This window comes from Mercenaria mercenaria, unplaced genomic scaffold (genome assembly GCF_021730395.1).
Source record: "Mercenaria mercenaria strain notata unplaced genomic scaffold, MADL_Memer_1 contig_3955, whole genome shotgun sequence".
Lineage (NCBI taxonomy): Eukaryota > Metazoa > Mollusca > Bivalvia > Venerida > Veneridae > Mercenaria > Mercenaria mercenaria.
Genome location: NW_026462145.1, coordinates 6,117 through 18,701, shown reverse-complemented (window position 1 = coordinate 18,701; position 12,585 = coordinate 6,117). Strand labels below are relative to the sequence as shown.

The 12,585-nt window shown below is 36.3% G+C and overlaps 1 protein-coding gene across 1 annotated transcript; it reads left to right on the top strand.

Moving 5' to 3' along the window:
• Positions 1–2,078: 2,078 nt before the first annotated feature.
• Positions 2,079–3,683, top strand: LOC128553569 (uncharacterized). The gene has a single exon (XM_053534749.1). The coding sequence runs from the start codon at positions 2,079–2,081 to the stop codon at positions 3,681–3,683; it is 1,605 nt and encodes a 534-aa protein (XP_053390724.1).
• Positions 3,684–12,585: the final 8,902 nt, after the last annotated feature.

Here is a 12,585-nt window from a genome sequence, read left to right as displayed (position 1 = left end):
GAATTCGTTTGCAAGAAACAGCTAGAAGTACACGAGAAATAATCGATTTCTGTCATTCTTACCTAAAATGGTGTCGAATAAAAATTAACATTTACTTGAATGGCGAAATAGCTCGGATGACTAAGCTGTCGGTTTCCAAATGCAGTGCGAAAAATAGCACGAGTTCGAAACTTGCAAGAGGTTTATTTTCAAAGAAAATGTTTTATGTAGTCCTGCTTTTTTGTTTTATTTCAGTTTGATTCTCAGTTTGTCTTCTCTTTTTTTTTCTTATTACGTGTATTACATTTTTATTTTATTTTCTATTTTCTTTTTTTTCATATCAATGAAATTTTAATGAATACAATTTACAATTCATTTCATTTCCGGCTCGTCCGCTGTATTTGAACATTGCAGAATCGTCAGCTGTGTCCGTTTCAGAATTTTCACCTTCATACGCTGTGTCTGTGTCAGAGTCACTGCCAGAGCTCACAGAAATCACCAACCGTTCCATTTCAATATCTCTGGCAACATTCTGTCACCAAAATTCCTCCTCCATCCTTTTCACACGTTCGCAGCATGACTTCCTTGGATGTTATCTGTCCAAAAGATCCTCAACAAGAGAAGCGACTTCTTTCATGTTAAACTTGAAATTTCGAACTGCAACCTGTCGTTAAACTTTAGCCCAGATCAACTCAATAGCGTTTAGATCTGCATGATGCGGTATGAAAAAATAGTTAAAAAAAGGTTTACTTCAACCAAGTATCGAACTCCGGACCTCGGGTGTCATACCTAGAGGCCTAACGCTTTGCGCTAATACAGTACTTTGTTTATTGAGTCTCAGTTTGAGATACTAATCCATATCGTCCATGCGTGATTTACCTAAACTGGTAAATAATACGGTCGACTGCGTTTGTTTACAAATATCAAATTATGGTTCGATTACTGTATCTTTTTACAGCGTTTTTATACGGAAGCGAGTCGCAGGAATGTCAGACTTTTCTTCAAGTATTTTGAAAGTAAGTATAAGACATTATTTAAAGGGCTTTGGGAAAGGAATAAGATAAAAATTTCATCACACTTTGACAATGCATAAAACAATACTATGGCCTTTTGATCTTTTCATAATTTTGGCCCTTACTGCTGTGAGCTAAAATATCTACATTTGAAAAGTCAGGCTTTGATTTGAATAAGCTTTTGGTACAAACTCTTATTTTGATCTCACTTCTTAAAGTGTACATTAACTCGATTTTCCTACATCATGTATTTTAGCTATGTATCCGGCATTTGAAAATGTCTATAGTTTATATGAAGTCAGGTTGTAAATAAAACGGGAGTCATACGCTGACCTCGCTTTCACTGTATCTTTCAACAAAATTAATCCATTAGAAAAGTTCAAAGTTGGAAAAAAATGCTAGCTATTTTTTACAGCCGTTTAAATGTTTTACGGATATATCTATGCCATCATTACGGTTAAAGGTATACTTTATAAAGTCGATATCTCGAACTCTCTTATTTCAAATTGCCAATCATATCGAAGACATTTCCCTATCCCGAAAATATGTGCACACAGTATCTCGAAGTAAAACGGTATTTCGAGATAAATTTTCAACCGTATTTATGTGGCATTTCCAAACACATACATACATTATCTTATTTAACCATAGGCCAATGTCACTGCATCATTTCCCGTCACTCTGTCATATTCAAATAAAAAATATCCATGTTTTCTCCATTCTTGGTGAAATATTGTCAAATAATTGTAAAATGTTATATTTTCTATTCAAGGTCATAGCCAAAATGAGAAATATGCATTGGTTTGCTCTCTTAGCTTTTATTTTCCTAAAAAATGATTTTGCTCCCGCCTCAGTTAAAGAAAAATATCCAGTAAACAACATATCAATTAAGGGTGGCCTTAACAGACATAAAATATCTTTAACTTTCCGAGAGTATTCGACAGGTTTCTGGAATTAAATTTCTCACGAAACTTGTCGTCAGGAGCCTCTGTGGCAGAGTGGTTAAGGTCGCTGACTTCAAATCACTTGCCCTTCACCGATGTGGGTTCGAGCAAAGCTGCAGGCCCCTCGGGCATCATAGCTGAGATGTTGAAGGCTGCAGGTGAGGAGGGCATTGATTTGTTAAGAAAGCTGGCGGAAGTTGTCTTTAGTAGTGGTGTGATCCCCAAGGATTGGCAAGAGAGCTACATCCTGAACCTCTACAAGGGTAAAGGTGATGCCCTCGACCGAGGTAATTATCGAAGCCTTAAGCTCACCGACCAGGTTATGAAGTTACTGGAGCGTGTGTTGGACAGTTTCATCCGTGGTATGGTGGACATTGACTCTATGCAGTTTGGCTTTGTGCCAGGCCGAGGTACAACAGATGCTATCTTCATCCTACGCCAGCTACAGGAGAAGTACATAGCTGCAAACAAGCCACTTTATATCGCGTTTGTCGACTTGGAGAAGGCCTTCGATCGTGTACCAAGGAAAGTCCTCTGGTGGGCACTGAGGAGTCTGGGTGTTGAGGAATGGGCTGTTCGTGTCATTCAGGGTATGTACTCTGATGTAAGAAGCCGTGTACGAGTCAACGGGCAGTACAGCGAGGAGTTCGGAGTTGAAGTTGGAGTTCATCAGGGATCTGTCCTCAGTCCCCTACTTTTCATCCTCGTACTGGAGGCTCTGTCACGCGAGTTCCGCACAGGTGTGCCTTGGGAGCTCCTGAATGCAGACGACCTAGCTGTGACCGCCGATTCACTGGAGGAATGTGTCACTAAGCTGAAGGCGTGGAAGAATGGTATGGAAGACAAGGGTCTGAGAGTGAACATGAAGAAGACCAAGTTTATGATCTCTGGCTCTGGTCTGGATCTTCTGCGAGACTCCGGTGCTTTTCCGTGCGCAGTCTGTCGGAGTGGTGTTGGGGTAAACTCCATCGAATGTTCCAAGTTCAGACATTGGGTTCACAAGAAGTGCAGTGGCATCATTGGAAGACTGAGCGCCAATCCATCATACGTATGTCCTAGATGCTGTGGCCAGGCAAGGCCAATTGATGGTAGACCAGTCACTCAAGTAGATGTGGATGGTACTCTGCTTGACGTGGAAGCCGGTTTCTGCTATCTTGGCGACATGCTGTGTGCTGGTGGAGGCTGTGAACTTGCCATCATTTCCAGATGTTGTACTGCCTGGGGAAAGTTCAAGAAACTCCTGCCAATTCTAACTTCCAAGCATGTATCCCTCAAGACTCGTGGAAAAGTGCTCAATGCATGTGTCCGTTCTGCCCTACTGCATGGTAGTGAAACGTGGGCGCCTTCTGCTCCAGATTTACAGCGGCTCCGTCGAAACGACAGGTCAATGATCCGATGGATCTGTGGCATCAAACCCAATGACGACGTACCCATAGCAGCACTGTACGCAAAGCTGGGGTTACAGGAGGTGACAGAGGCTATTCGTACTAGACGCCTGAGGTGGTATGGTCATGTCATTCGTGCATCCTCATGCATCAACTCGATCTTGAGTATGTCCATACCAAACTCCAAAGGACGTGGGAGACCTAAAAAGACCTGGTTGGAATGTGTCAAGCGGGACTTGAAGGCTTACAACCTTGACAGCTTTGACCCACATGACAGAGAAGCATGGAGACTGGGTGTTAAACAATCTAGCCACCTGCTGTCTACCCTAGTTACTGGGACACCTGCAGCAGTCGACAAATAAACACAGGATATGATGATGATGATGATGAGCCTCACTCGGGGCGTCGAATTCTTTATGTGAGGAAGCCATCCAGCTGGCTTACGGAAGGTCGGTGGCAGGGTTGTTAATAATTACTTGCAAAAGTAATGCATTAAATTAGCATTACTTGGAAAAAGATGGCATTAAATTAGCATTAGCATTACTCATTTTTATCAAAATAATGCATTAAATTAGCATTACATAGGGTGCATTAGCATTAGCATTACCATTACTTTTTGAAAATCATTGCATGTTATTATCACATACACTGTTTGTTTTTCATTAAATCATTTTAGTTTACCTAGGTCATCTACATGAATAGTTAAATACATGTACATGTATGACTTCCTTGTATTATATCTGATTTTTTCTTTAACCATTAATGTATAAAAAAACAAAAAACAACCTTATGTTGAAGTACCGCATGCATGAGCATGATTGTTAGAGAAAGTCAAGTACCAGCTCAATGGCTCCCTAACAGCCTAATTTAATATGACATGTAAAAGCTAGCTGCCTTAAGGTTTCCAACGTCACTATCAGTGACATACTGTTAATTGATAAAAAGGTGTCAAAGATAACAAGAGATTCTGTTTGATATTTTGGGTGACAAATCTAATTATTTCACACTTCTATGGCTATTATAAATATGCACTTTGGAGTTGTCCCAGGTTTTAAATGTATTTTTTAAAACCTTTCAGGTGTACACTGAACAAAAGGCAATTATACCATTAGACAGTTTATTAAAATCAAACAACAATCTATTAGAGAACTGCTATAACCTGTGTAAATAACAGCATACATGTGTATTATGTTTTTTTCCAGTGATACAGAAAATAATGCCTAAGTAATGCTAAGCATAAGCATTAGCATTACTTACTTTGGCATTAAATTAGCATTATTTTCAATGCTAAAATTGTGGCATTAATCATTACTTGGCATTATTTGAAAAAAATAATGCATTACTAATGCATTAGCATTAGCATTAGCATTACTACAACCCTGGTCGGTGGTTCTACCCAGGTGCCCGCTCGTGCTGAAATAATGCACGGAGGGGCACCTGGGGTCTTCCTCCACCATCAAAAGCTGGAAAGTCGCCATATGACCTATTATTGTGTCGGTGCGACGTTAAACCCCTCCCCCTCCCCCCAAAAAAGAAGCTTGTCGTCACTACTTGTATTTAAATTGCCCTATATTTGGTGTACATTAATTTTAAAGACCCACCACGACCTAGCGACTTACTTTTTTTGCACACTGAAACTTCATAAAAAATCATTCGTATAATACAGGTACATTACAAGTTTTCAGGTGGACAATTTAGGCCCTTCCTGAATACATGTGTTTTGACAACTTCATCTGCATACTTATTCAGTCAATCTCTTTTCAGCATATTTTTAAGAATATAGATGAATAACTGTCTTACTCTGTAGAAACAAAATGTGATTAAAATTTAACTAAATACACTGATTTGTGTACAATATTGCTACATTAATTCAATAAAATGTTAAGACAATAAACAAATTGTTTTGGCCTTATATATGTCACTGTCAGTTTGTAACTAGATACTTGTTATTTCTCATTTTCTTCATGCAAAGCATATATAATTACCATCATGGAAACACAAAAGAATACAGTTACTTTGTAGTGCCTCTTTAAAGACGCACCACAAAAAAAAAACATATTCTTTTGTATCTCCATGGTGGTAATTAGGCCCATGCGTTCTCACGTAATCGTCTGGAAACGGTTTAACTGTTCCAGGTCACTGTAACCTTGACCTTTGACCTACCTCAAAATCAATAGGGGTCATCTGCTGGTCATGATTAACCTCTCTGTCAACTTTCATGATCATTGGCCAAAGCGTTCTGAGTTATCGTCTTGTAACTGTTTAACTGTTCCTGGCCAATGTGACCTTCAATCCTAGGCCCAAGCATTCTTGAGTTATCATCCGGAAACCGTTTAACTGTTTCGAGTCACTGTGACCTTGACCTTTGACGTGCTGATCTCAAAATCAATAGGGATCATCTGCTGGTAATGACCTTCATATCAACTTTCACGATCCTAGGCCCAAACATTCTTAAGTTATCATCCGGAAACCGCTTAAATGTTCCGGGTCACTGTGACCTTGATGTTTGACCTACTCATTTCAGAATCAATAGGGGTCATCTTCTGGTCATAATCAACCTACCTATCAACTTTCATGATCCTAGGCTCAAGCGTTCTTGAGTTATCATCCGGAAATGGATTGGTCTACATACCTACTGGCCAACAGACCGACCAACATCTGCAAAACAATATACCTCTCACGATCCTAGGCCAATGCATTTTTAAGTTATCACCCGGAAACCGCTTAAATGTTCCGGGTCACTATGACCTTGACCTTTGACATACTGATCTCAAAATCAATAGGGGTCATCTGCTGGTGCTGACAAACCTTCCTATCAACTTTCATGATCCCAGGCCCAAGCATTCCTGAGTTATCATCCGGAAATGGATTGGTCTACATACCGACCGGCCGACAGACCGACCGACATCAGCAAATAATATACCCTCCTTCTTTGAAGGTGAGGCATAATAAGCATTTGTCAATTTATATTGAAATTAAAATAGCGACCACTGAAAGATAACTCTATCTGAATTTTTTAATCAAAGCGCTCAAAGCGCTGATGGTGGCTGCTAATCAATGTTTAAAATATTACAAAGAAAGCGACAACTGAGGAATTGTTAATATAAACCATAAGAACTTTTTTTGCATTGTTTTTTAATATTCGGCTTTGGTTTTGAAAATTAATCATTTTTCACTGCCAGTCATTGTTTACATACACACTGATTCAGTCTTTAACGAATAGTTTTGATCCTTTTTGATTATTTGTGACGAAAACTACAACATAAATTACATCGAAGATGTTTTACTATGAATAAATAATATAAGCTTTTTCTCCAAATCATTCAGCTTTTAAGATTTCTTTTTAAAGCTTTTGGGCAGTGTCTGTCATGAATTATTATACACACTGATTTAGTCCATATCAGATAGCTGTGGTTTTCATGAGACTTTTGTGAAAGAAAACAACACAAACATGCACCACAAATGCACCTCAGAATGTCAGTTCTGCAGCCAGTGTATTTTAGAGGTGCATTAATTTTCACTCCATCTGTTATACTCAAAAGTTCGCTATACATAACAGCAGGCTTCGCAAAAATGCTGGATATTAAGTCAGACAAACTTACAACTTTAGTCAGACCGAGAAAAAAGTCGAAAATATGTAACTGGCGAAACGAAACCGTTTTAATTTTTATACATATATGTGACAGAGCATGAGATTTTGGGTCCAAATGCAATTTTGGTCAAAAATGGGGTTTTGGGCTAATCTGACACATTGACCCGTTCTGAGTAAAAATCTTCAATTTGACAACAAAAATCAGCCGCTGTCATGGAGATATTACCACTTTTCGGACACCATGTTTTTGTCTAACTGTATCAAAATTGAGGCATTATATCTTAATAATGACTCCATATTTAAATAATATCAAGATTAAATACATGATAAAATAACAAAAGCAACATGCAATTAATGGAATGTATTTCTTTTTGTCTCTTCCTTTCATGTAGTATAAAAACATTTATGTTCTAAAAATCGTTTCTATAGCAACATTGTTGTTTAACCTCTTTTTTTAACAGTCCCTTGATGAATCTAGCAATAAATTACATAGAATGTGAAATAAATACACAATTAACTTTTTCTAGTGTGCAAACAGTTTACAGACAACTGTTTTATGACATTCTTTTAAACAAAATACAGACTTTATTTGATATCAAATTAGACAACATCCAAAAAACTAGGACATTAATCTTACTGTTATAGACACCTTATCTATTAAACAGTAAGAAAGAAAATCAGGCAAGAAGATATAATTATTAGACTGTTATTATCAACTGTGAGTTTGCTAAAATTTCAGAAGACTTAGATATACTGATCAGTGAATCATTACCATGGCAACGATGTGGTATTTTCTTACAAAAATACTAACATTACCATGGCAACAATGTGGTATTTTCTTACAAAAATACTAAAATTTTTGTCAATTTCTTTGTAATACTTTGAATATTTGAAGTGTTTTTCCATATATTTACATCAAAAGCTGTCTGTTTTCTTATTTAAAAGTAAGAGACATCATTCCATGCAAATTAATGTAATATTGTTTGAGAAATAGAACTTTTCGGATACACCTCTCTCAGTTACAACTCTTGCCATTTTAAGGCAGACTTGTGTGATAACATAGTGCTTTGCTGGTGCAATTATTACATATGAAAATATATTCACTAACATAATACAGGTTAACAAATATAACATATAAACAAGAAAGATGTTGTTTACATATGATGATATCCAAAATAATTTTAAAGTCAAATTAATGTTACCATGGCAACAATGCACTATTTTCTTAAAATAGTAATATTTTTGTAAAGTTTCCAGAAAGAATCAGAACATTCATTTAGCATCTGTTCAGTATGCATTTGTTTTACACCACAAATGGTCAATTATGATCATTTATAAAAAAAAAAAAACATTTCATGTAATATAAATTTGACTTCGAGAATTACATATTTTTCTGATATGCCTACCTGCATTACAACTCTGCCATTTTATGGCATGTTTGTGTTATGGCATGTTTTGTTGATGCAATGATTACACATAAAAGATATTTTCTTGCAGAACATAGTCTGATTAGCAGAATTTTAACAAGAAACATGCTTTCTACATAATCAAACAAATCTCAATTTAAGTCAAATTTGTGCTACCATGGCAACTCACAATGTTTTGCAACAAAAAATAGCTATTTCTGCAAAGTTCATCTAAAAATATCTTTTAACACAATTATAATCATGGATTTACATGATTAATTCTTGAAATAAAATATATTATATTTAGCCAGTAACAAATATTTTCTGCTATATTGGAATTTTTCTGTCATGGCCATTTCTGGGAAATCATTCATACACTCACACTGGCAAGGCAGTTTTGATTGTAAAAATGTTTCATCCAATTTGAAAGGTTGTGCTTTAAATGTCACACATGTTGTAGTTTTAAAACAACTAGGATTCATTCAACAGACATGTCTAAGTATTTCATACATGCAGTTTTGGAAAATTCATAAGTTAAATTCTGTATTGTTAGAACAATTAAGATAGTACTTTTCAAACCACTTCACAGCTGTCATGGCAACAAAACACTTATAAAATACTTTTACCCAATATTTCTCACAGTTGACTTAATTTTACTTTTCTTGAAACACATTTGTAATTTGAATTAGAATGTTTAAGTTTTTCAGGTCATGAGGGCAGGAAACATGACCTTATTTGTGCAATATGGAGTTATTTGCTCATATCAGGATTTGTGACATGAACTCTAATCCATAGACATGATTTCAGCTGGATGATCAGTAGAACATATTAATGCCTTCTGTTTCATTCCCATTCACATATTCATAGTTCTTTCATCACTGCAAAACAAAAATTTAACAACATTAGAACTTCATTATAAGATTAGTATTATGTTATAGAATATAAGACTGTAAAGCATCTTTTAAAGCTTAAGAGAGTTTTTTTGTTAAAAGCTGAATGAAAGCAGAATTCATTATTGATAAGTATAAACTCCTCCAAGAATCTTACAGTATTCAAGCAGAAAAAATAGCTTTTTAAGAATACATAAGCTAGCTAAAATTCTGACAGACTAGACTACAATTCATGCAATCATACTTATTCACTTCTTAATATATTAACACATATTTGTTGAATGGGTCTATAATTAAAATCTTTTCTCTTAAAACGTTATGAATAAAATAGATCATTTATGTTTATGTTACTTTAATGTCTTTATCTTTCTTAGAATAGCAGTATAGTAACTGTAAAATGTATGAAGCCCCAAAAGAATCCAGCTTGTGGTTTATAAACCTTCCTGGAAAATCCTTTAACTGTTTAAGGTCATTGCATCAAGCCAAACAATCCTCAGTGGTTGATCTGTAAAATGAAAAAAAAAATACTGAAAAAGGCTGAAATGTAAGATAAAAATGCCCTGGGCAGTTAGCTCAGTACATAGAGCACACAGACTTCTATAAGAAGCGTAATAGGTTTGAATCCCTGGCAAGACTTTCAAAACAAAATGTATCTTAAGTTAATTCATTTTACAAAATGGTTGCCAGTGACTTGCCAAGAACATTACAAAATGGTGAGGAATCCGGATATAATGGCCAAGTGACCAGTATGCAAATTTAACAAAAAATTGAAAAACTTTGCAAAAAACTGTCTCATTCCAAGTAAAAACAATATTTATGCCTTGTAGAAGTTTTATGTATGGACTGATTTGACATTGCAAGAAATAAGTAATTGAAGCTGACAATAGATGTGTTTCAACTGTTCTTGATCAGTCACTTTCATGGCATGGCTATATAAAATGATCAGGGCTTTAATTATGTAACTAAACACTATGACTGACTGTTGTGTTTTTGTCTGGCACCAGAGTCACAAAGTCTTCTTCCATAGAATCTAATTGTCTTGCATACTGATTCTACTGGATAAGAGTCAAAACCGATTAAAAAAAGTTTAATTCATAGCAGATTTAGTAAATAATATATAGTCTACAATACAGTGACACTTGTGAATAAAACGTGAATTGCACTACCTCCAAACCGTCATTACAGTAGTGTCAAATCCGGGCTATTTTTCGCAAAGATATCGGACAAAACAGTCGATATGAACTCAAATAATATTTTTAAACCCTACATATCGTTTAAATACTTACTTACCTTGACATTCGTTAACTGTAATTCTTTATACAATCGAAATAAATCATCAAATAACTGTTTTTTGGTAGTTTCATTTTCTCCGAGACCTTCGATGTTTACAAATGGCGTGTCGATTCAAAGGGCGATAAATTATCAATCATTCAAATTTTTTAAAGAAACGGAATTGCAAAATACGGAAATGTTTATGTCATTTCATTTATTTCTTGTGGCTAGGTACAGTATTATTGAAAACAGTAATGCAGTAAAATTAATTGCCGCGAACTCGTGGTAACGTCCACCATTTTTTGTGACGTAACTTTAATCGATGTTTTCTAAAATGACGTAACGCCGAATATGGACCCAAAATGTCATGGTGCGTCACATATTTGTATCCAGATATATTGAGACGCACCATGAGAAAACCAGCATAGTGCGTTTGCGACCAGCATGGATCCAGACCAGCCTGTGCATCCGCGCAGTCTGGTCAGAATCCATGCTGTTTGCTTTCAAAACCTATTGCAACTAGAGAAACCGTTAGCGTACAGCAAGAATCCTTACCAGAGTGGTGTGCGGATCCGCAGTTTGATCTGGGTCCATGCTGGTCACAACTGTACTATGTTGTTGTTCTCAGGGGGCGACTCGAATGAATTTAGCTGAAGTGAGCAGAATCTGTCTTGAAACAATTCAATTTTTAAGTTGGTCAAATCTGTTATCCGACGACTTGCTACAGTCTGACAGATTGCCGTTTCAAAAAGGCGAGTATTAGTATCATCGCTGTGCCCACTTTCACGGGCTTACAAGTTGATGAAATCGTGATACAGTAGCACCACTTAGTCAAAGCGAGCTTGCAACACTTCTCAGCTTGGGCGACCTGTGGGTTTCCACGTTGATAATTCGTGTTTTGTCAGACGAAATTATACCGAATACATGTGTATCTATGCATACATATAGTATCTTATATTGTACATTTGCTGAAGGAAGATTATCCGTGAGGGAATATTATTTAGAAAACATACATGTCTTTGATTCTCACGGCAGGTCACATTGTGCACAAACAATATCGAATGAATTTTAACTGAATGTTCTTTTATTTTTGTTCACCCTCGTATTGCTAAGCATGTTTTAGTATATTTTGTTCTTGATATAACGATGAACTGTACAATCATGTTCAAGTTATATCAATCATGGAGGTAATATAGAGATGGAGTGCGAACGAAGGCACTTCAAAGGTACACTGTGCGGCACCGCGGTTTTGTTATCCTCTGATAAGTACCTGTCAATCAGTAGCAACTATGTGTTAATCGTATATCATGTTGTTCCTTACGGAGTTTATCGAGTGAGACCCGATGAACAGTCGGAATAGTCCGATAATGGGATCGGGATGTTCCGATATTTTCCGTTTAGTAACTACCTGACACTTCAAATACACATTCTGACGTTGTTTTGGAAATACTGACATCTTGGCAATTAAAGTTGACGAAATACACGCATTTTCATGTCATCCACGGTCATGCAATTATAACTGATTTACATCGAATTTGATCTTTTTGGAAAGACTTTATTGTAAGTGTTACTTATGGCAAATAATGATTACGAAAACTAAGATTTTGAAGGGATTTTCTTTTCCAATGAATTAATTCAAGTAACAGGGCTGTGGAGTGATTATGACAATGACTGGCCATATTGTCCATGTGAACACCCGAACGATAGAGAAATGATAATTGCGAACATGTAAAATGCAAATTTGAATGGTGGCACTATTCGTTTGCCAATTTGAAAGCAGAAACTTTACCGGAGGGTCCCTGGTGTAATGTAATTTCAAAAAAAATGTGCTAGACTATTGTTTAAAAGACTAGATTATTCAATGTCTTGGAGAAAATATATTCATACTCTTTACCTTCTAAAAATGTTGAAATATAAAACTGACAAGTTATCGTAGCTCTAGGCAGGTTAAGACATAACACCAGGAAAACTACATCTTAATTTGGTAATCAACAGTCTGGCCGGTGCATATAAAAGTATGTACTAGACATTCGAGGAGGCAAGGCGGCAGAGCCACCAACCGTGGTCCTGCCAACGTAAGTCAAAATACCATTATGCCTCGTTA